Source organism: Aquarana catesbeiana, linkage group LG02 (genome assembly GCF_042186555.1).
Source record: "Aquarana catesbeiana isolate 2022-GZ linkage group LG02, ASM4218655v1, whole genome shotgun sequence".
Lineage (NCBI taxonomy): Eukaryota > Metazoa > Chordata > Amphibia > Anura > Ranidae > Aquarana > Aquarana catesbeiana.
The window spans coordinates 290,493,659-290,519,148 of NC_133325.1; the positions used below are offsets into that span (position 1 = coordinate 290,493,659).

Sequence of the window (25,490 nt, forward strand, 5' to 3'; positions counted from 1 at the left end):
GACACATACGAGGTTGCTGAAGATTACAGTATTGTACACAGTCGTTGCACTTTGTAAATCAGTTTGCATTAAACACTCACTGTGAAATGTGCCTAACTGTGTATTTCACTAAACCAAATTTAAAATGGGAGTTTATTATATCCCACCATAGACATGTATTGTTTAAAGTAATGTGGAGTTGCTGCCAATTAGCATTGCAAGAGCTGGGGAGCAAAACATGGCAAAACTCAGATTCCTCATGTTTACAGTATTGACTGATTTGTTTAGAATTTTAGGGGCACTTTAAAGCAGGAGTTGATATGCGCTTTAGGCTATGAAAGCTCAAAACACAGGCACAGTTGTGTAAAAATGGGTGATATACTTCCATCAGTAAGAATGATGAACCATAATGTGTTTGATTTGTGGTCATTAATTATGAAACCATAGATCATGTTTTGCTTATGAGGTGGCGCAATGAAGAGAATCGCTGAGTTCTTTATGGCGATCAGATTGAATTGTTCCTGTTTTGTGGGTGGTTTGCTTGTTTGTTTTATGCTTGTTTCCCATTGTGTACCCTTTAGACTGCAGTGTCTGCAAACTCAGCACAAGAAGATGGTTTAGGCAAAATTTTCAAGCATCAGAACAGACTGCATGAAAGAATGGTTTGTTCTTTGTGGTACTGCTAGGAAGTGTTATAATTTTACTGCAAATAACCAACATACTGTGAAAAACTGAACTGTTGGGGAATCTAGAATTTCCCTATGCAATACTGTTTCTTCTACCACCTGCTTCACATTTAAAAGAATCCACAAAACTGCAATACTGTTTCAGAATACATGTAACCATAACATACTTTGTTAAAAATTTCCAAGTAGAAGTCATACTCATTAAAAGTCTAAAAACGATTACATCAATGCCAACAAGCTTATACTTTGCTTGTATCTGCATATGGTTTCTTGCTGGATTTTCCCAGTGTGTTCATGCTTCTTTATTAGTAGGTGTGCACTGTGCATTAGTGAGACCTGTACCCATAGCATTACAGCTAAGGAGTGCTGAAGCTTCCAGGTTTATGAAATATACCCCCCAAAAGGATCACCTCCTGTGTTCAGCATTTATACTTAAGGTGACTATTTGGCAAGTTTTTATTATCTCAAGAAGTTCACTTTAAACCTATTAATGACTGTGGGTAACCAACAACCTAATTTGTGGGGTGTTCCCATTAAAGGACATTGATCTGCCACCCAAATATTCATGTGACACATACTCCCATGTGCACCGCCTGCTCTGGAGATTGTGCCTAGACATGATCACAGCTGCTCCTAGCAATCTGTCTGGTGATCATATGTCAAAGCGGTGGCTAAAAAATGCTTCTTTTGTCTACATGCATCCAGCGCCTCTCTGCTTATTTTTTGACAGAGCAGAGAGTATGCTACAATTTTACTCGTTCATCAGTGTGTATATATTGTTTTAAAAATGCTTTGACAAAAGCAATATCTGTCACTAAACAAAAAAATATATTTTCATTAATTTGCAAAGTAACAAAAAAATAAAGTTTATTGGCAAGTAAATTGAAACACTGAAAAATGGTAAAATTTGCTGCGTTTATAAAGGGATAAAAGAGCAACACTAGATACCAGGAAAATCAGTTGATAAACTGCTATCACAGAAATGCTGGAGCTATGCTAGTTAGAAAACTTTACCATTAAAGAGGATGGAAGCCCAATCACTATTTCACGTGTAATCTTAACACCTTAAGGTAACCAAAGTAATGTTTGATCTTAAGTTTCTAGCTTTCATTTAAAATAATACCTGATGATCCTGTCACGAGTGTCCTTTGTTCAGGCACTTCCTGTTATAGGAACACTCTGTTCCTGTCTCAATTTTCTTTCTTGCATTGTCACCCTGTTTTATATGCTTCTGGTGAAAATCATAAGAAGCAGTGTCATTGCTTACTCCACAGGCATGTTCTACCTTTGCCACCATTGGTAAGCATACAATGACTTGCAGCAACTACTGAAGCATGCAGACAGGAAGTTTTTTTTTTTTTTTTTTTTGGTGGATAAATAGGGGGGTTTATCACCTATTCTACACTTCTTATCTGGGAATAAATTGTATTCACTGGATTATTATGAATCCGTATTACAATTACCTCCCTCGGAACTATCCCGATACAACCTAATTACTTTATTCTTACAAAATAAACTTAGTAATATTTATAAACCACTCCTGTTATTGCCTTTTGAAAAAATCGTGCTACCAGAACTCCAATAACAGGTTGTATTTCTATTATATACGGTATTTTGATTGATCCCAGGCATAACTCCCATGTATGGAATGTTGGGAAAAAGATCTAAATTTTTCTTGAGAACTCTTTTTGGTATAAAACTATCAATAATACCTCCAAAATATCAATCAATACGTCTTTAGTCAAATCTAATTACAGAACTCCATTGTGATAGTGCATGGGTTCCATTGGGATTAGCTAAAATATATCGACAAATCTCTTCTAAATGCTTTAGGAACTGTGGTCTAGAAGGTTCTATGGTACACATTTGGTGGCATTGTCCCAAAATACAGAAATTGTGGATCAAAATATTCAAATTTATACCTGGAATTACCAAAATATATATTAATATATCCCCAGAGATTGCTCTTTTTCAAAAAATTGATATGAGCTTACCTAAACACACCAAACGCTTAATTCCCTATATTATTCTAACCGCTAGAATAACCATTGCACGTTGTTGGAATCAACCTGGTATAATGTTTGATTTTGTCATACAAAAATTAAATTGGGTTACGATTAATGATAAATTGACTTGCATGTTACACAACCGCCTGGCTGTTTTTGACAAAACGTGGCAACCTTGGTTACAATATTCATCTATGAATATTGGGAATTGATAAAGAAAAAACTTTAACTGCCCTCATCTTACCCACATCTTTTCTTTCTTATCTTTCCTTTTTATTTTTTTTTAATTTGTTACTGTTTTACTTGTTTAATACCTTCGGTATGGTATACCTTGGCAATATGTTGTTGTCTTTTCTGAACATAGTATAAATGTAATTTTTAAATAGAATTGCAATTTTTAGATACTTTAAATCCCAGTTATTCTAGCTAACCTACAAAAAAAATGAAAACAAGCATATCCTAAATAGAGGTCGACCGATATGGGTTTTTCTCTGGCCGATGCCGATATTTACAAATCGCGGTGGCCGATGGCCAATATGTGATGCCGATTTTTTTGGGCCGATATATTAGGCCGATTTTTTTTTTTCTTCTTTTTTTTTTTTTTTTTACCTTCATCTCATAAAATCTAACAGTTAGACCCCTTTCACAATGGGGCGTTTTTCAGGCGCTTTTGGGCTAAAAATAGCACCTGTAAAGTGCCTGTCAAACGGCTCCCCTGCAGTCTCAGTGTGATATCCCGAGTGCTTTTACACTGAGGCAATGCGCTGGCAGGATTTTAAAAAAAGTCCTGCAAGCAGCATCTTTGGAGCAGTGTATACCACCACTCCTGCCCATTGAAATGAATGCGCACCGCTGTCGAATCGCCTGCAAAGTATTTCGGCAGCGGCGCTTCAGGGGCGCATTTAACCCCTTCCTCGGCCGCTAGCTGGGTTATAAGCGACCTGCTAGCAGCCGAATAGCACTGCTAAAATGATGGTAAAGAGCCGCTAAAACTAGCAGTCTTTTACCGTCAACGCATGCCCGCTCCAGTGTGAAAGCAACCTTCAGTGATACGGAAATTTTTTTACATTTAAACATTTATTAAACAAAACAAACCTCCAATCAGTTCACTTGTATGTAGAATTTAGATAAAAAAAAAAATAAAAAAAACCTCTTAAATATTAAATGCACAAAAACAGGTAATCAAAACTTCTGGATGAAAAAAAATGGGCTAACTTTACTGCTTAGTTTTTTAAAAAAATTTATTAGTGTATTTTTTAAAAAAAAATTGCATTTGAAAGACCGCTGCGCAAATACCGTGTGACATAAATTATTGCAACAACCGCTATTTTATTCCCTAGGGTCTCTGCTAAAAAAAATATATATATAATGTTTGGGGGTTCTAAGTGATTTTCTAGCAGAAAATACAGGATTTTTACTTGTAAGCAACAAATGTCAGAAAAGATTTAGTCTTTAAATGGTTAAACTGAGAACTTCTAAACATGGAATTTAGTTCATTCAGAAGTGTAAACATTGTATCCTTCAGGTTCTTTTTATCAGATTTGGCAGGCTGCCCAGAGAGGGGGAGAAGTCGCTTCACACAGGCAACTGGCATTGACTTCTATTACAGAAGTCTTTTGCAAGTCGCGCTGAAGCTATATCGGCTTTTTTATCAGCACAATCGGCCGATGCCGATTAAGTAAAAAACACCAAATATCGGCCGATATATCGGCCGGCCGATATATCGGTCGACCTCTAATCCTAAAGTGGTATTGAACACTAGTTTGCAAAAAAAAAAATGCTGGGTTTCTATTACAGAAGAGACCCTAGTCTCTAGTGTCATGAATGCTTCCACCTGCCTGTCACCAGTAGAGACACAGGAGTGACGTCACTGTTTGGCATGCCCATTCAAGCAGCCGAAGAGACAGGATCCAAAAAAGAACAGGCGAAGATCGAAGTGTCCGGGGCCATTGGGAGTGGTGACAGCACAGTGCTGCAGAGCTCCATTTGTCATAATATACTTGTATATATTTTTTTGGCAGTGTTTAAAACCACTTTTATTGTACAGAACTATTAATCCTAGACCATGGGCTGTTTGCTGCTACTTTCAAATGATTTGGCACTGGTAAAATCGTTTGCTAGAGTTTAACCATATAACCCTACCCACCCCCATGAGGCTCCAGTGTTTTTGCTAGCGTCTTTAGATGATAAACTGGTTTTCTAGAGAAGTTTATTTCTTTTTAAACCATAATTGTTTTTTTTTTTATTGAAATTATCAACATGTGACTGCTTATTGCCTTGTGCTACCTGGCAGTTTTCAGATTGGTTACCCTTGGTGAGTGCCTCAGAGACTGTACCCAGACCACGCTTCATGGGGCCGGTCTATAATTTTTTGGTTCGAGCACTGTATCCTGTGTTGTGGAGCTGACCTTGGTACAAAGTGCAACATGTGACGTTAGCTGCAGGTTTTTTGGGGGGTCTAGTGCCATGGTCCATTTCGATGCCCATCGTGACTGGCAACGCGTGGACCTTAATAGGCTCAGCTTTGAAGAGAAGACCAGATTTCCCTATGTATATATAATCCGGTTTCTGGCATTAAAGCCTCCACCCATCTTTTAGAGTTGGGCTCATCCTAATACCCACCCATAGTGTATTAATATTTGGATATTAACATTTTTTTTATTTGGAAAGAAATGACACGATTGGGAGGAGTTTGCTTCTGCTGCTTGCCTCTGGGTTTTCTGTTAACAGGTTGCTATAACAGGGCGGAACTTCTACTGACTCTGCCATTGCTATGGCAACCTGTTAACAAAGTGCACCACACAGTGTCATTACTGTGCAGGTGCGAGAACAGGAGGTGCATGCTGGGTAGCCAGCTGCACAAAATCCAGAAAGTGGGTGCAGGCTTCTGATGTCAACATGTGCAGTGGCTGCCACCAGAATTTTCGGCAGGAGATAAAGTACAGATTTGGCCAGTAATAATTACAGGTACATGAATGAGAATATCCACCTTATATAAAGCAATTCATAAGCATCACAAGAATTTTCTTTTTACATTTTAATTAGAAGCTCCTCTTTAAACAATACTGTCTGCACTGCACACGCACTATGTGGTTTAGTGGGCAGAGGATTTTGGTAGTGTTCACTTTATTGTGGTATCCCCTGCCCTTTTGTCTGTAATGCATCTTGTGAAACAGTTTTTTCACCATTCTATCTGGACTTAATCTCATAAGGATGAGATAATTGCATCACCTCCCAGATGACATTTCACCCACCTCTTCTGCTGAGAACATCACTGCATTTACAGGGCCATATTCTACAGAAAGACAGCCACAGGAACTCTGTCAGTACCTGGGATATAGGGGCTCCTTTTCAGGACACGCAACATCCCATCCATTCTGCACTTGTGAGTACCCCACTAGGGTTCTACCCACTTGCAGTGGCAAAACAGAGGCACAATGGAGAGGGATCAAAAGGGCCTAATAGCATGCGTTCCACAGAGATTTTACATGAAGCACAGAATACCACTCAGAGCAATAGCTGTTCCCTTGTTTCAGGGCAATGACCTGGTTTGACACCAGGTCAAGCAAATGGGTTGCCAGGTGCAGAAATGCACTAAAATCTCGCAACCCCCCCCCCCCCCAAAAAAAAAACTGAGTGGGAACCCACACTCTCGATATGCGAAGTATGAATGGGGACATAAAAAAAGAACATTCTTACAACAATGATAGCTTATTCCTTAGCCCTATTGTTTTGTATTGTTATTGTTTGTGTTGATACTCTTGAGAAGGTGTTTCAATAAGTTTCTTAAAAGAGCCAGAAGCAGGGCAATAATTTTGTGAGCAATTGGGGTGCAGAGGAGGGCCTGCATAACAGTGCCACACATTGAAAGTGCTGTATCACCACAGAAGCATTGGTGTGATGGGAATATTGACATTGGCGTCTTGAATTTCTATAGATGCAAACCCCCCCCATCTCTGTGCACATGCGCAGAATTTCGTGGCTAAAAGCTTAGCCTACTGAACATATTTGTACAACATTTTCTATGCATGCCTTTCTGATCGTGAAAGCCTTTTTTGGAATCCCTTGACAAATCAGTCAAAGAAGTCATTGGGGGAAAATTGCTCCATTGGCTCCCGCTGCTGTCAATCAAAGTCTGTGAGCCAATGAGGAGAGAGAGGGGTCGGTTCCGAGTTGGGGCTCCATGTCAGAATGGACACAGAGGTTCGGCTCGGGTGCCCCCATAGCAAGCTGCTTGCTGTGGAGGCACGAGGCAGGGGCCAGGAGTGCCGACGAGAGACCCAGGAAGAGGGGGATCTGGGCTGCTTTGTGCAAAACTACCAGAACAGGTAAGTATAACATACATAGTTACATAGTAGGCGAGGTTGAAAAAAGACACTAGTCCATCAAGTCCAACCTATGTATGTGATTATATGTCAGTATTACCTTGTATATTCCTGTATGTTGTGGTCGTTCAGGTGCTTATCTAATAGTTTTTTGAAACTATCAATGCTCCCCGCTAAGACCACCGCCTGTGGAAGGGAATTCCATAGCTTAGCCGCTCTTACAGTAAAGAACCCTCTATGTAGTTTAAGGTTAAACCTCTTTTCTAATAATTTTAATGCATGGCCACATGTCTTGTTAAACTCCCTTCTACGAAAAAGTTTTATCCTTAGTGTGGGGTCACCAGTACGGTATTTATAAATTGAAATCATATCCCCTCTCAAGCGTCTCTTCTCCAGAGAGAATAAGTTCAGTGCTCGCAACCTTTCCTCATAACTAATATTTTCCAGACCCTTCATTAGCTTAGTTGCCCTTCTTTGTACTCGCTCCATTTCCAGTACATCCTTCCTGAGGACTGGTGCCCAGAACTGGACAGCATACTCCAGATGCGGCCGGACCAGAGTCTTGTAGAGCGGGAAAATTATCGTTTTATCTCTGGAGTTGATCCCCTTTTAATGCATGCCAATATTCTGTTTGCCTTGTTAGCAGCAGCTTGCATTGCATGCCATTGCTGAGCCTATCATCCACTAGGACCCCCAGGTACTTTTCCATCCTAGATTCCCCCAGAGGTTCTCCCCCCAGTGTAACATGTTTGTTTATATTTAAAGTAAACATTTCATACGGAGAGCACTACTCGTATTAATTTTATCTTTGAAGAATATACAGTGCCTTGAAAATGTATTCATATTTCTTGAAATGTTCCACATTTTGTCGTGTTACAACCAAAAAACGTAAATGTATTTTATTGAGATTTTATGTGATAGACCAACACAAAATGGCACATAATTGTGAAGTGGAAGAAAAATTATATATGGTTTTCAAATGAAAAGTGTGGCGTGCATTTGTATTCAGCCCCCAAAAGTCAATACTTTGTAGAACCACCTTTCTATGCAATTACAGCTGCAAGTCTTTTTGGGATGTCTCTACCAGCATTGCACATCTAGATAGTGACATTTTTGCCCATTCTTCTTTGCAAAATAGCTCAAACTCTGTCAGATTGGATGGAGAGCGTCTGTGATCGGCAATTTTCAAGTCTTGCCACAGATTCTCAGTTGGATTTAGATCTGGACTTTGGGCCATTCTAACACCTAAAAAAGCTTTTATCTAAACCAGTGATATGCAATTAGCAGACCTCCAGCTGTTGCAGAACTACAAGTCCCATGAGGCATTGCAAGACTCTGACAGCCACAAGCATGACTCCCAGAGGCAGAGGCATGATGGGACTTGTAGTTTTGCAACAGCTGGAGGTCCGCTCATTCCATATCCCTGATCTAAACCATTCCATTGTAGCTCTGGCTGTATGTTTACAATTGTTGTCCTGCTGGAAGGTGAACCTCCGCCCCAGTCTCAAGTCTTTTACCGACTCTTGATTGATTGACTCTTGACTAAGATTGCCCTGTATTTGGCTCCATCCATCTTGCCATTAAATCTAACCAGCTTCCCTGTCCCTGCTGAAGAAAAGCATCCCCACAACATGATGCTGCCACCACCATGTTTCACGGTGGGGATGGTGTGTTCAGGGTGATGTGCAGTGTTTTCCACCACACGTAGCGTTTTTGCTTTTAGGCCAAAAAGTTCAATTTTGGCCTCATCTGACCAGAGCACCTTATTCCACATGTTTGCTGTGTCCCCCACATGGCTTCTCACAAACTGCAAACTGGACTTTCAGTTTAGGTAGATGGACATTTCTTGGTAGGTTTGCAGTCCAACCATACGCTTTACATTTTCGGATGATGGATTGAACAGTGGTCCGTGAGATGTTCAAAGCTTGGGATATTTTTTTATAACCTAACCCTGCTTTAAACTTCTCCACAACTTTATCCCTGACCTGTCTGGTGTGTTCCTTGGCCTTCATGATGCTGTTTGTTCACTAAGGTTCTCTAACAAACCTCCGAGGGCTTCACAGAACAGCTGCATTTATACTGAGATTAAATTACACACAGATGGACTTTATTTACTAATTAGGTATCTTCTGAAGGCAATTGGTTCCGCTAGATTTTAGTTAGGCGTATCAAAATAAAAGGGGCTGAATACGAATGCACGCCACACTTTTCACATATTTATTTGTAAAAAATTTAGAAAACCATTTATCATTTTCCTTCCACCTCACAATTATGTGCCACTTTGTGTTGATCTATCACATAAAAGCCCAATAAAATACATTTACGTTTTTAGTTGTCACATGACAAAATGTGGAAAATTTTAAGGGGTGTGAATACTTTTTCAAGGCACTGTATTTGTGCCCAGTTTCGGTGTGGAGGAGATGGAGTGGTGTTATTGCAACCATCTTTTAAAGGGAAGGGGTGCTTATAGGACCTACTGTAGAGTAGATTAGACAAGGTGGTGCTATTACATATATCCACCTAATGTGGGAAAGGTACAGTAAGGACCTGTGGTAACCTCGTCCCATCTTTTCAATTGACCCAGAAGATTGTGGTGTGCAGATCTACTCAAACTCCTGGCAGACAAGCCTTGGCCTTTTCTAAATCAACCAGACTCAACCCTACTCCATCCTGCTTTTCAGTCCCTGGCTTTAATGGCATGGTTGTTGAATCCAAAGTCCTATAGGATAAGGGAAATCTTTGACTGTTATCTCTGCCTTACTCAGTGAGAGTGATTTGCTCTTATAGATCCCCCTGATGTTGGTGTTAAGGAAGAATGTGGGCTGTACTGCTTGTGAAAATCTAGTATAGTGTATACTAGAGGACTGGTATGGTATGGTAGAGAGGACTAACTGCTCCAATCATTGTTACGAGAGAGCATACCTGATTTAAGCACTGGGAGGTACTGCCGATTTTGTCCCCCACACAGAAACAACCACCTTTTTAACCCTTCCAAGCATGCCTAATGTGAATTGTAAAAGTGTTGCAAAGCTAAATTTTAAATATTAGTATTTTTGTTTTCAGTCAAAGGTCATAAAGTAAGAAATTGATGCATGAATGTTTTTATTCATCTTTTAGTAAGCTTTCGGGCGTTTACATTTCAGTTTGGTCAGATCTGTTAACTTGGATATGTGGTTGCTTAGGCTCTTTACTATGAGCATTGTTTGTTTACTGCTATAATTTTTCTATATTCTTCATGCTGGTGATCTGTTTTTACTAAATTACATCTTTTTAATGCTTCTGTTATCTCAGAAGCTCATTTAACTACTTTGTCTAAACTGTATTAAATGTTAAGTTAAAATCCATTTTTTAGCTGATTAGCTATTACAATGTTATCAATACCCTTTTATACCAAAGGCTAATTTGACTATACTGTGTTTTAAGCAACTTTTTTTTTACCTGTTTAACCACTTCAGCCTCGGAAGATCTTACCCCCTTTCTGACCAGAGCACTTTTTATAATTTGACACTGCGTCGCTTTAACTGGTAATTGCGCGGTCATGTGACGCTGTGCCCAAACAAAATTTGCATCCTTTTTTTTCCCCACAAATAGAGCTTTCTTTTGGTGGTATTTGATCACCTCTGCGGTTTTTATTTTTGCGCTATAAATTAAAAAAAACAATTTTGAAAAAAAGCCAATTTTTTTTACTTTTTTTCTATAATAATATCCCCCCCAAAATGTTTTTAAAAAACAAATTTCTTCATCAGTTTAGGCCAATATACTTCTACAAATTCTTGGTAAAAAAAAATCGCAATAAGCATATATTGATTGGTCTGCGATTTTTATCGGGATTGCGCCGGACAGATCGGACACTTTTGACACATTTTTGAGACCACTGACATTTATACAGCGATCAGTGCTCTAAAAATGCACTGATTACTGTGTAAATGTCACTGGTAGGGAAGGGGATAACACTAGGGGGTGCGATCAAGGGGTTAAATGTGTGTTCCCTCAGTGTGTTCTAACTGTATGGGGATAGGACTGAGTAAGAGAGGAGACATATCCTTGAGCCTATTTACTAGGCACAAACGACATGTCTCCTCTCCCCTGACAGCACTGGGATTTGTGTGTGCATCCCTGTGCTGGTGCTCGCGCAGCGGGGGCCCTCTTGTGGCTGTTAAAGGGCCGACGTACTGTAATACGGGATTTTGCGTACCCATGCCACTTTGCCGTTGTATATCGGCGTGAGCCGGTCGGCAAGTGGTTAAACTACATCCTGCCTTCCATTCATTTTTTTCTTCTAAACCCCAAAAAAGTACTGAAATTCTTTAAAAACATGGGGTTTATGTTTTTGGGGGGGGGGGGGGGGGGGGGGTTAATTTTGAACTTTTAATTCCCCACTGTTTGTTTTTTTTTTTTTTTTTTTAATCACATAATCTGTAGATCTGCAGATATATAAGATCTGTAGATATTAGGATAGGAAGCATTTTTTCAGAGATGAGAAACATTTTAAATATTTTTAAAAGAGAGAATGACACTGTCTAAACTGGCAATAACTGCTAAGTGATAAGTCTCTTCTGTATCTTTATCATTGTAGTGAAGAGCTTGGAGAATTTATGGAGATGAAAGGTGCCACTGCTCCTGGTATTCTTGTGTTAACGACCGGCCTTAGTAAGCCATTTATGCGTCTGGACAAGTACCCAACATTACTAAAAGAGTTGGAACGACACATGGAGGTAAAAAAGATTGTTTTTCTCCATTAGCATTACAGTGAATGCCGAGTAATTTATTGAACACTTTTTAATACCCAGTTAATATGAATTATTACAAATATTTTATATTTAGTGTCTGCTACCAGCAGTTGGAGCTCTAGGGTACTCGATCACATTTTCACTAGACCTTTACTACTATGCTGTGAATAGCAGAAGCTTCAATCAAAGGCCATTTGCATCACCATAATAATTAAATCACTAGTATACAGGACTCCATGTGACTAATAAATGCACTTTCCAAATCCATTGCTAAATTTACTGTATCGTTATTAGCTGTTTGAAACCACAGCACCCATTATGATTTTTTACTCCCAAAATATTTGCCACATAGCTCATTGTGATTAGAATTCATATTAAAATATAGCAAGGTTATTAATCGTGAATCCTAATATACAGTATGTACATTATGGAATGTAATTTCTGCTTATTGATGTCTGATGTTTGGTGGGTTACAGTCAACCTTTTTTTCCAAGGCTGTGCTCCACTAAAACAAAACTGTGGACTGATTCTCTTGCCAAGCCCTGTGATTGCTCTCTTGTGCTGCTAAAACATCTCAAGGAAAGTTATGTCTATGTATAATATATATACATTCACACACTTTAAAGTGGTTGTAAACCTTTGACTTAAAATATGCACAAAGAATATCCCGCTCTTCTTGTCTCAATCCAAAGCACTAAGTGTACTTTCTATCTGCTGCCTAATTCCTCTGCTAGCATAAGTCACTTCTGGCACGTTTTTCTGTCACCAAGAGCAAAGAGGTGATGGGAGAGGGAGCACCAGCACACAACCTGTGTTTGACAGCCTCAGCTCTGTTTTGTGTGCTATGTGAAGGGGGGGGGGGGTGTCCCTTCCCTTAAATCAACTCTCACTGAGATTTGCAGAGTGTAACTTTATTTCCACACCCCTTGCTTTTTGGAAGCTCAGCCAAGCTGTATAAATTATGCAGTTTGAACAGCTTTAGAGAAAATGAAAGCTGCAGAAAAACAGGTATAACTCTATCATCTGAAGCTAGTCGCTTCACTGGGTCTATGTAAGGGTTTAGGACCACTTTAACCACTTCAGCTCTTGTACCAAAAAGCCCCTTATGGCCCAGAGATTTGTTGTACTTTTGCTAGGGACTCTAGGGGGCCTGTGTTTTTGCTGTAACCTAAGATACTAAAATAATAAAATAATACACACTGTACATATCATTTTTCTAGGTGAATGAGGTATTCTTTGATATTGTCTTCAAACAGCTATGTCATATTCTATTTTTTTTTCTTTTTTTTTTTTTTTTTTTTTAGAGACAGAAAAGACAAACATTGCTTTTACAACACTAAAATTATGCTTCAGGTTTAATGTGTGGAGAATGTAAATGTTTGTTAGATGCAGACTTGTACATTGGCATCCTGACTATTCTTTTGCAATAATGCAATATTAAGCATGCAAAAAATGCCTAATGTATGAAAAAAAAAGTGGGCAGCAGGGCTGGCATATGCCTATTTGTGCATAAAGGAACATTTGCTGCCCCACACACACACACACACACACACACACACACACACACACACACACACACACACACACTGCATTGTACAATAAGATAATTAAGAGGTGGTAGATTCAGGCCCTAGGTGGCTGAATGATCCACCCCAATGTAAGTCCGCCACTGACCCTCCTTGTCTGCTACATATATAGCCCTGTATGTACTTTCCTTACCAAATTAAGCCCAGACCCATCAAAAGGAAGGTTGGGGGACAAAGTCACTTTAATATTTTTTATGAATATTATTAGGGCTAAGCTTGTTTTGAAATTTTTGTGATTACTTTGAAAGCATATTAAAGCATATTAAACTGTTCTTGCAAATATTTGAAAACTTATTTAATTGATGGGGTTCTCTGTTTTTAGGATTATCACCCAGATAGACCAGATATACAGAAATCCATGACAGCTTTCAAGAACTTGTCGGTAAACAGTCTTTGTGTGAAATTTCTTTCATTTTTTGCATATGGCTATTTGAAATCTCACAATTTTTTTGTTTTCTTCAAAATTATATACCGTGTGTACCATCTTGTACTTTGTGTGTGTATGCACAGTGTGTGTATGTAAAAAGGATGTGAATTCTTAGAAAAACTCCAAGTATGGCATCTTTTACATAGTAACATTGGTCCAATGTAACTATGCAAATACTATGCCTGTGGTTTTCTAGTAGAAGCTGAATATCATTGTAGACACCCCGCTACTCCAGTGATCTCCACCTGCTTCCTTGTCCTGTGCAATGTGGCTGCCCTGCTGTATGTTGAACAGAGTGTGGACATCATTTAGAGAATGCTTTGCTTTTTCTCAATGACTGCAAGGCATTCTCTAATTTAACAAGGTGGACAAAGTGACGGACAAAATCCTGAGTCCTGAATTCAGGAGGCAACTACTCGGCTTGGGACCAGGAAGCTAGTGACGATTACTGAAGTAGCAGTGTCCACTATAGTCTTTTCCAGCTTCTAGAGAGATCCCACACTTATGGTATATGTATAATTAGATTGCTCCAAGCTGGAACAGAGTAAAAAATGATATATCTGGAATTCTTCTTTTAACTGCTTCAATATCAGACACTTTACCCCCTTCCTGCCCAGGCCAATTTTCAGCTTTCAGCACTGTCGCATTTTGAATAAGGCTAGGTTCACACATGTCCTGTGTGAATTTCCAATGCGCGGTCCAGCTGCAATTTCCAGATAATGGTTCAGATGCTAATTTTTGGAGCCAGCGGCCACCAACATCGTTAATAATAGCTGGTTGTTGACGAGCAGGCTGGGAAGCCGGTCGCCACATCCTTAACAACCAATGACTCCTCAGCTGTTAGTGGGTTTCCTGCTGACAGCTGAATGTAAAAAAAAAAAGAATTGCCAATGAAAAATTAATTAAAAAAAAACAGCATGGGATTCCCACCATCCATAACAGGTCCTTTGGGTGTGGTATGGATTTTAAGGGGAACCCCACGCCAAAATAAAACAAAAATGGCGTGGGTGTCACTCCCAAAATCAATACCAGACCTTTATCTGAGCAGGCAGCCTGGTAGGTTTGGAAAGGGGGGGGGGGGGGACGAGCGAGCGCCCCCCCCCCCCCTCCTGAACTATACCAGGCCACATGCCCTCAACATAGGGTGCTTTGGGGCAGGGGGGTTCCCCCCACGAAGCACCTTGTTACCATGTTGATGGGGACAAGGACCTCTTCCCCACATCCCTGGCTGGTGGTTGTGGGGGTCTGTGGGCAGGGGGCTTATGGGAAACTGGAAGCCCCCTTTAACTGGGGAGGCCCTCAGATCCCGAATCCCCCCCCCCCCTCCCATGAAAGAGTATGAAGTACTCTTTGACAATTCCTTTATTAAAAAAAAAAAAATGTCCCCCGGTGTAAATCCAGCGTCAATCATGATGAATGCTGCTGCCAACATGAGAAAAAAAAGTCTGCCTCTTTCAGTAATGAACATGGAAGAGAAAGTGGTTGCCTAAAATGTTTAGCATGGAATGTATTGTGGGGCCATTGGACGTACAATTCTTTAATAGAATAGTTTACCATTCAACTTTTTTTGCCCTGCAGTACTTTTCCTCGTGGGAAATTATTCCGCACAGTTGTAAGTTTAAAATTGGCATTCCTTATTGCTATAATCTTGGCCAGAAAAAAAAGTGAGCAGACAGTTATTAACAATAACTTCCAAAGCTCAATCATGGCCAAATTACATTCAAAACTTTTTAGCAAACTTTTGCTGAAACCTTTTTCCGGAAAAAAAGAATGAATTGCATTCAATTTAATAGAAGAGGTCTATAAAGTATCTTTCTGTCACCTTGGACTGTGTAAAATGAATATCTTGATGCACTTGTGTGATGCTTCAAGATTTCCATCGCTAGGTGAGTCAAGCAGACTTTCCAGAGCCTTCTGCGCTTCTTCACAAGTCTCCAATTTGGTCATGTCTTCACACTTAATTTGGCACTAGCTTTCAAGCCAAAGCCAAGCTTTACTCATAAGCAATGGTTTCTCCCTAGGTAATATATCCTGAGTGTCATCTAAGATATGATGCAATACTTCTATGTTTATAAAGATTTATCTTATAAAGGATTCTCTTGTGCATGTGTGGTTGGCCGCATGTTTATTTTGTTTTATTGCTCAACATCAGCGCTGTTTAGTGTGACAATTCAGTCTATCTTTAGATCATTTGAAACACTGTGTTTATATGTATATATCCTTTTTTAAACGGCTGCTTTTTTCTGCTGTGGTACTTGTGTCCTCTTTGCATGATTGCAGAGTGGGTTTCACTCATATCTATGTACTTATGATTTTGTAGTTGCATTTTTATACTTATCTGCTTTGCGACTAGCATCGTAACCTGGCGCTGAGTGGTGTTTCTGCAGGCCTGGTGGAACACCTGTTTTTTCATTTATGTACAAAATATGTTTGCATTAATACATACAGTATACAGGATGGAGCAGTGTACTCCATACCCATCACCTTCTAAAGGACCAGTGTATTGTTTTCTTTGGAAAAATTGCCAAAGACCTTCTCAGCTTGGGTGGCCATAATAGCTATGCTATCATTGGCATACCTGTTCGAATTTTTGACCATGCAAGACCCACTAGTGAAAGAGGTCAACATAGGGTTAAAGTGTTTGTTACCTCAACATGTCATATTTCTGATATGTGCCTGCTGTACCGTGTACTTGTATGAAAAAAATGTATCATGTTCTTTGTATTGCTTCCTTTGTGTGAAATTCCTGGTGTTCTTGCCAGTCCCTCTGCTTTCCTAATAAAAACTGACCACACTAAGCAGGAGAGCACACCATGGTCACTTCTCTTGCTACACTGGGGACTAAGCCTGTTCTCCAATGACCAGACTTGTCCTGACATGTCCCTGTTGCACAGCCATTCGCTGGGAAGTTCAGTGTGCTGTTGCTTCTCCTCCCTTCAGCTCTTATGCAGCTGAGAACAGAAGGAATGTGATCACTTATTAAAAAACGGGGAAAAAAGGTCTTTATAATGTTTTTATACATCTTTACAAAAATGTTTTGCCTTTTCATTTCTATTTTAAACTGAGTGGGTTGTTGATCACTAAGGTGATCGTGTACAATCACTAACTTCTCAAGGTTTTTTACATTCATGCATTCAATGCTTGAAGGTAAAAAAAGAAACCTGTGTGCAGCTTCCCCCCAGCCCCCCCCCCCCAAAACTTATATGAGCCCAATCTTCCTCTAGCACCGTGCACGGGAGCTTCAGCTCTCCTGGGACTCTTCCACCTCACTGGCTGAGACAGCAGCGGGAGCCATTTGGCTCCCACTACTGTCAGCCAGTCAATGAGCCAATGAAGAGAGAGGGGGCAGGGCAAAGCGAATGAACACAGAGCAGCGGCTCAGGAGCAAGCCTGCTCTGGTGCCCCCATAGCAAACTGCTTGGTTTGGGAACACTTGGCAGGAGGGATGGGCCAGGAGTACTGGCGGGGGACCCAAGAAGAGGAGGATCAGGGCTGCTCTGTGCAAAACCACTGCACAAAGAGAAGGTAAGTATAACAGGTTGTTAGTAAAAAAATTTTTTTCTTAATCACTTTAACCACTTGCCGATCGCGCCATAGCCGAATGATGGCTAAAGCGTGGCCGGCTAGTTCTGGGAGGGCGTCCTCACACTGATACAGCGTGTGGGGAGAGGTTGTAGCAGCGTAAGTCTGCTTAATATTTAGGTGCTCATCAGTGCCACATTAGTCCCCACAGTGCCACATTAGTCCCCACAGTGCCTCTACAGTGCCATCAGTACTCTACGGTGCCTACAGTGCCACCTGTGAGTGCTTATCAGTGCCCTTCAGTGAGTGCTCATCAGTGCCGACCAAAAGAATGTTCTATTTGTGTGGGGAAAAAGGACAAAAATGTCATATGGGTACAGTGTTGCATGACTGAGTAATTGTCATTCAAAGTGTGACAGCACTGAAAGCTGAAAATTGGCCTGGTTAGGAAGGGGGTATAAGTGCCTAGTGGGCAAGTGATTAAAATATGGTCTTGATGCACAGGAATGTCATTCAAAGCAACTGTATTTTGTCTTTTTTTTCTTACAATCCTAATTGAATTACACGTGTTATGTAAAGTGCACAGAAACAGTATACTGGACTTTTTATTTACATTGAGAGATTACAGCAGGTCATTGTGGTTAAGAATGAATTGTGACTAGCCAGTTTTATACTTTCAGGCACAGTGCCAAGAAGTGAGAAAAAGAAAGGAACTGGAGCTTCAGATTCTGAATGAAGCTATTCGTGGCTGGGAAGGGGAAGATATCAAGACCCTAGGCACGGTTCTTTATATGTCACAAGTTATGATACAGTGTGCAGGAAGTGAGGTAACTATAATTTGGAATATATTAAAGACCCTTTCCACAAAACTTGGAATTTTAATTTTTTTTGCTATGCTGTTTTATAATTGAGTTTTTGTAAACTGGACTTTAGATTTCATACTTTTAAGCTCAATCATTTAATATATTTTAGTCTTATTTTGTATATGATTTTCTTAAAACTTGCATTATAAAAATGTTAAAATATATAAGCTGACACTGTGCATATTCTTTGCATTGGCTCCTGGGAATATTACAAAATTGCCATTACAAGTTATAAAGAGGCAATCCTGTTATGAAGTTGCTTGTATGGCACGTTGTGGGATGGACTAGATTTTTCACACTCCAGCTGTTTATACAAGAATTAAACATGCCAGCTGTTGACAGTCAAATTTCATATATGGCATAGTGAGACTTGACATCCAGTACTCAGGAATTCATTATTCAGACGTTAAAAAAAAAAAGACAAGTGTAGTAGCTCCCAAGGAGCAAAGCGCTATAATTTTGCCGGACTTTACAGTATGTGAATTAATAGTATTGCCTTTTAGTATCTAGGTAAAATTATTCTGGCATTCTAAATGTACAGGCATATTCATGGTTACTGTTTTTGTTTTGTTTTTTTAACCCAACTTATCTAAGGCAGTTTTAGGCATTGCCTTTATTCCTAAATTCTGGAACCATAGATTTAGTCTACAATTCCTATGGGTGGTTGTCGATGACCAGCAGCATAAACACAGCAGAAAGTGCCAGTGTCACTTTCATTAGTATAAAGAGCTTGCCTTCAAATAGTCTTAAGCTGGCCATAGATAGAAATTCAAACGTAAATTAAGAAAAGTCTTTAGAAAACTCTTACAAAACTTATCGTAACATTTTAAATGTGCTTCAAAAGCTTTTGTTTGCTTTTAACATTTTATTTTGTAATGGATGCACTTTACAGGTCAAAAAAACACATAGACTGTTAGAAATTCTTCATTTAAGAAAAAATTTAGATCCTGCTCCTTAGAATTTTTTCGTCACTGCAGTGAAAAATGGACGTTGGTTGGACCCACTGATGATTTGGAAAAATGAACAAACTTTCTTTTCCTAAGAATTTTCACTTGAAATTCTACCCATCTATGCCATCTATGGCCAGCTTAACTTAATTCCGCCAGCATGATGATGTCTAAAAGTATGTCCTGCATTGGACAATGCAGAGATAAGCTGTGGCTTACCATTTCTCTAATTCTGTAAAGTTGAAGTATTTTTCTAGAAATATTTCTGGGCTTGAGGAGCAAAGAGTTGGCCTGCTTTAGAGAATAAAGATCCCTTTAAATAACCACCTTCTGCCAATAATTATGAGATTTGAGTAAACGTGCTTTAATATATTAATAAATGACTTGCTGTCTTATTTTTTCTATTGTTATTTTTGCCTCTTCTACAAGGAAAAGAATGAACGGTATCTTCTACTCTTTCCTAATGTGATATTAATGCTGTCTGCCAGTCCAAGAATGAGCGGTTTTATCTATCAGGTATGTAGAGGTTTATATTACTCGCCCTTACCATTATTAAATGTAATACACTGATGATTCAAAGGCTTCTCTATAAATGATCAGTTGGTTGCAACTTTAGTATTTAGGTTTAATCATACAGTCATGGCCAAAAATATTGGCACCCCTGCATTTCTGTCAGATAATGCACCACTTCGCCCAGAAAAATTGTTGCAATTACAAATGTTTAGGCATTCTCATGTTTATTTCTTTTGTTTGTATTGGTATGACACAAAAAAGTGGAAAAGCAAAATGCCAAATCTGACACATTCCGGGCGAAACTCCAAAATGGACTGGTCAAAATTATTGGCACCTTCTCAAAGTTGTAAGAAATAATTGCATTTCAAGTTTGTGATGCTTCTGTAATTTGTAATCAAAGTCACCTGTATCCGGTAACACGTGCTGACAATATAGAAATCACACCGATGAAAAATTCACTCAACCTTTCTGTTGTGTGTCTCTGTGTGCCAAACGAAAAATGGAGAAGAGAAAGAGCAGCAAAGAATTGTCTTGAGGATTTGAGATAAAAAAATGTGGAAAAGCATGGATAATCTCAAGGTAGACAGTCCATCTCCAGAGATCCTAATGTTCCTGTGTCCACTGGGCGCACCATTGTGAAAAAGTTTACAGCCCATGGCACTGTAGCTAATCTCCCTGGATGTGGACGAAAGAGAAAAATTGATCAAAGTTTGCAACAAAGGATTGTTCAAATGGTGGATAAAGAACCTTGACCACTTTCCAGACAAATTCAAGATGACCTTTAATCACAGGGTACAACTGTGTCAGCTCGCACTATACGTCTCCATCTGAATGAAAAGGGAAAGTATAGTAGGAGACCCAGGAAGACCCCACTGCTACACAAAAACATAAAAAGATAAAAATCCTTTTGGGAGTATGTGCTGTGGACAGACAAAACAAAATTTACAGCTTTTTGGTAAAGCCTGTCAGTCTAGTGTTTTCAGAAAAAAATGAGGTCTTCAAAGAAAAGAATACACTCCCTAGAGTAAAATATGGTAGAGGTTCACTGATGTTTTGGGGTTGCTTTGCTGTTGCAGGCACTGAATGTCTTGACTGTGTGCATGGCATTATGAAATCTAAAGACTATCAAAGAATTCTGGGGTGCAATGTAGGGCCTAATGTCAGAAAGTTGGGTCTCTGTCAGAGGTCATGAGTCTTACAGCAGGACAATGACCCAAAGCACACGTCAAAAAGCACCCAGAAATGGTTTAAGACAAAGTGCTGGAGAGTACAGAACTGGCCAGAAATGAGTCCAGATCTAAATCTCATAGAGCACCTGTGGAGAGATCTCAAAACAGCAGTTGGGAGAAGAAACCCTTCCAATCTGAGAGACCTGGAGCAGTTGGTTAAAGAAGAGTGGTCCAAAATTCCAGTAAAGAGGTATAAGAAACTCATTGATGTTTACAGGAAGCAATTGATTTCATTTTTTTTTTCCAGGGCGTGTGCTTCCAACTATTAAATTGAGGGTGCCAAAAATTTTGTCCAGTCCATTTTTGCAGTTTTGCTTGGAATGTGTCAGATTTGGCCTTTTGTTTCTCATTTTTTTGTGTCATACCAATACAAACAAAAGAAATAAACATGATAATGTTCAAACATTTGTAATTGCAACAATTTTTTGGGTGAAGTGGTGCATTATCTGACCGAAATGCAGGGGTGCCAATATATTTGGCCATGACTGTATGTTTGCAATGTGTGGCTGTTTGAAGTACAGTATCTCACAGAAGTGAATACACCCCTCACATTTTTGTAAATATTTATTATATCTTCTCATGTGACAACACTGAAGAAATGACACTTTGCTACAATGTAAAGTAGTGAGTGTACAGCTTGTATAACAATGTAAATTTGCTGCCCCCTCAAAATACCTCAACACACAGCCATTAATGTCTAAACCGCTGGCAACAAAGGTGCGTACACCCCTAAGTGATAATGTCCAAATTGGGCCCAAAGTGTCAATATTTTTTATGGCCACCTTTATTTTCCAACACTGCCTTAACCCTCTTGGGCATGGCGTTCACCAGAGCTTCACAGGTTGCCACTGGAGTCCTCTTCCACTCCTCCATTACGACATCACTGAGCTGGTGGATGTTGGAGACCTTGCGTTCCACCACCTTCCGTTTGAGGATGCCCCACAGATGCTCAATAGAGTTTAGGTCTGGAGATATGCTTGGCCAGTTCATCACCTTTACCCTCAGCTTCTCGTGTTGGAGATGTGTTTGGGGTCGTTATGTTGAAATTCTGCCCTGCGGCCCAGTCTCCGAAGGGAGGGGATCGTGCTCTGCTTCGGTATGTCACAGTACATGTTGGCATTCATGGTACCCTTAATAAACGTTAGCTCTCCAAGGCTGGCAGCACTCATGCAGCATTAGCACCAGACCATAACACACTCACCACCTTGCTTGACTAGGCATGACACACTTGTCTTTGTACTCCTCACCTGGTTGCCACGTTTGACACCATCTGAACCAAATGAGTTTATCTTGGTCTCATCAGACCACAGGACATGGTTCCAGTAATCCATGTCCTTGGTCTGCTTGTCTTCAGCAAACTGTTTGCAGGCTTTCTTGTGCGTCATCTTTAGAAGAGGCTTCCTTCTGGGACGACAGCCATGCAGACCAATTTGATGCTGTGTACGGCGTATGGTCTGAGCACTGACAGGCTGACCCCCCACCCCTTCATCCTCTGCAGCAATGCTGGCAGCACTCAAAGACAACCTCTGGATATGACGCTGAGCACGTGCAAACTTCTTATAGTCTAGGCCATCTTTATGTAGATCAACAATTCTTTTTTTCAGATCCTCAGAGAGTTCTTTGCCATGAGGTGCCATGTTGAGGTTCCAATGACCAATATGTGAGAGTGATAACACCAAATTAAACACACCTGCTCCCCATTCACACCTGAGAGCTTGTCACATTAACAAATCACATGATACCGGGGAGGGAAAAGGGCTAATTGGGCCCAATGTGAATTTTTTTCACTTAGGGGTGTACTCACTTTTGTTGCCAGTGGTTTAGACATTGATGGCTGTGTGTTGAGTTATTTTGAGGGGACAGCAAATTTACACTGTTATACAAGCTGTACACTCACTACTTTACATTGTAGCAAAGTGTCATTTCTTCAGTGTTGTCACATGAAAAGATGTAATAAAATATTTACAAAAATGTGAGAGGTGTACCCATTTTGTGAGATACTGTAGCTGTTTCAGAATGGTAACATGAATGTCTTTAGATAATGTAACTTGTGATTTAATACTAGAGTATAAACAATCTTGATAGTAAGGACTAGAAAAATAGGCTATGAATGTCGTATTATATTATTGTGGTCATACCAGAATTTGTTTTTTATGAATACTGTGTTGTGGTACCTAAAGTGCTTCACAAATATGGTGAATGTTTGTGCATGCTCAAACAATTAAATCTGAACTATGAACACAAAAGCTTTCATTTATATATATATTCATCATTTACCCCAAGGGATATATATCAGTTTTTCACTAAATGCCCTTAAAAACCAAGACTATAGCTTAAACGTAGCATTGACATCTTTACTGTGTTGCATGTATTCTGTGGCTAAAGCTATGGGGGAAAGGGAATACAAGTCTGGTTAGCCTGCACAAAGAGCAGCAACTTGCTTTTTTTTAAAGGAAGCTTTTGCACATGCGCAAAGTGCAAGATTACTGCACAGATCTGGAGTAAATACAAAAGTGAAAAGTGAACTTGTTGATTTGTCTGGTGTGAGCAAAATACATGCTCCCTTTAAACAATTGTATAGAAGGAATACATTTTTTTTTGTGTGTAAGTTTAATTTTCTTCCCCACAGGGCAAACTTCCTCTAACAGGGACGTGCATCACAAAGTTGGAAGATAATGAAAATCATAGGAATGCCTATGAGATTTCTGGTAACCCCTTTCTCATTATTTACCTTGCCTTGCTTTGTGTTAAGATAAAGACATTTTAAACTTTTTATTTCATGAAAGGGTAACTCCACTTTCGTGGGGAAAAAAATAGCAAATAAAGAAAAAAGAATATAGCGTATGCAATTGCGACACAAGCCATATTGTAATGGAATGATATTAAAAATTACCTTTCCTATTTACAGCCACTGTAATTTTCTGAAAAAGCAATGCAATATGGCTACCTGGAGTTGTTTTGTACACAGAATATGTACTGACCACCCCCCAGAAACATCATTTCCTGCTTTTGTGATTGGCTCACAGATTTTCCCAAAAGTCTGCACTAAGATACAAGTCAGATTTCGGGCAAATTTCATTTTTGGTGAGATCCTCCCAATAGGAACACGTCTAAGGGGATACAGGCCCAGCAGATTTTCTTATTAGTGTTCTGCAGCTGCACAGCTGATTGGTAATTATGATATCACTCTCATTAGACCCACTCAGCATAGAAGAACAAATAGTGATTTCTTTAGAATAACAAAAGGTAGAACTCTGCAACAAATGTTATAATCCTTGCAATGTACACAGATCACCCAGAGGGGAATGTTTTTTTTTCTCAACAAGAATGGAATTAAACTTTGTGTACTTGAGCCGAAGTTCACACTGCTGCGGGATTGAAATTGTGCGAGTTCAACTGATTTCATACCCGCATGTCAGTCCGACTTCGGGGACGATTTCAGAGACATCTGTGCGGTAGAGCTGCACGATTCTGGCCAAAATGAGAATCACAATTTTTTTGCTTAGAATAAAAAGCCCACGATTCTCGCAACGTAAAATCTTTCACATTATACATAAAAAATTGGGCTAACTTTACTGATTAGTTTTTATGTTTGATTTTTTTTAAATCGTTAAATGCATTTTTTTTGGAAAAAATTACTTTGAAAGACCGCTGCATAAATACAGTGTGACATAAAATGAAATATTGCAACAATCACTATTTTATTCGCTAGGGTCTCTACTAAAAAAAAAAAAAAAAAGTGTCTATTTCATTGACAAATTGTTACAATGTTTAGACTTAGTTCCACTGCTAAAGAATGTTGTGATTCTTGGCAGACTGCCCAGGTTTTCTCTTCCTTCCTTTTGAGGGCTGTGGCTTCAGAAGAGCAGAGAGAATTCTTTGCATAGCTCAAGATCACAGTGGGGAAAAAATCGCGATAACGATTCTTGACGATTAATCGTGCAGCTCTACTGTGGGGGTTCCACAAATTACTTTTGGAAATCGGTGTGGCGCCGCAAAGTCGGCATTGCACAGATTCAGACAGTGCTATTGGCAGCAATAGCCGCCGATTTGGCATGCAATTTGACATCTCAAATCGCATCAGTGTGAACATTTGCTAAGTTGTGCTTTAGATTATAACAATAGTATGTGTTATTTTCCTTTATTTTTATTTTCTTTGCTGTACAGGTATAAGACCGAATCAGAACAAGACCTGGGAAGTTTCTATTTACAGTTTCTTAACCTATTCCCAGTCTTCTTGTTTAATGTCTGCTTGTGGAATTTTTGACGCCTCTGCTTAAAGTGGAACTTCAGTCATTTTTTTCCAACTTTCCATCTATTAAAGCGGTTGTATACCCTCAGAAAAAAATGTTAAAAAACACCCTGTAAGGCAAAGGCATAATGAGCTAGTATGCACTATTATGATTATGAAATACTTACCTTAGAATGAGGTCCATGTATCGCAGGCCGGTTCACGCTGAGGGAGCTGACATGTTACCCTTGGCGTGTCTTCCGGGTTCGCGGCTCCGACGCTGTGAGTGGGTGGAGCTGCGATGACATCACTCCCACGCATGTGCATGGGAATCTTCTTCCCGGCAAGGTCCGGCAGCGTCTGCCGGACCTTAAGCTGGGCATTCGCAGCGCATGCGCCGCTGACGTCAGCGGCTGCATGCAAAGTGAATATCTCCTAAACAGTAC

The 25,490-nt window shown here is 39.7% G+C and overlaps 1 protein-coding gene across 7 annotated transcripts in view; it reads left to right on the forward strand.

Annotated features, from left to right (window-relative positions):
* ARHGEF7 (Rho guanine nucleotide exchange factor 7) overlaps positions 1-25,490 on the forward strand; it is a 271,356-nt gene that overhangs the window by 165,616 nt on the left and 80,250 nt on the right. For all 7 annotated transcript variants that reach the window (XM_073614508.1, XM_073614510.1, XM_073614513.1 and 4 more), the window contains 5 exons: positions 11,573-11,711; positions 13,635-13,694; positions 17,942-18,088; positions 19,501-19,587; positions 23,443-23,521. In XM_073614508.1, coding sequence (XP_073470609.1) covers positions 11,573-11,711; positions 13,635-13,694; positions 17,942-18,088; positions 19,501-19,587; positions 23,443-23,521 — 512 coding nt within the window. The remainder of the gene's footprint in view (positions 1-11,572; positions 11,712-13,634; positions 13,695-17,941; positions 18,089-19,500; positions 19,588-23,442; positions 23,522-25,490) is intronic.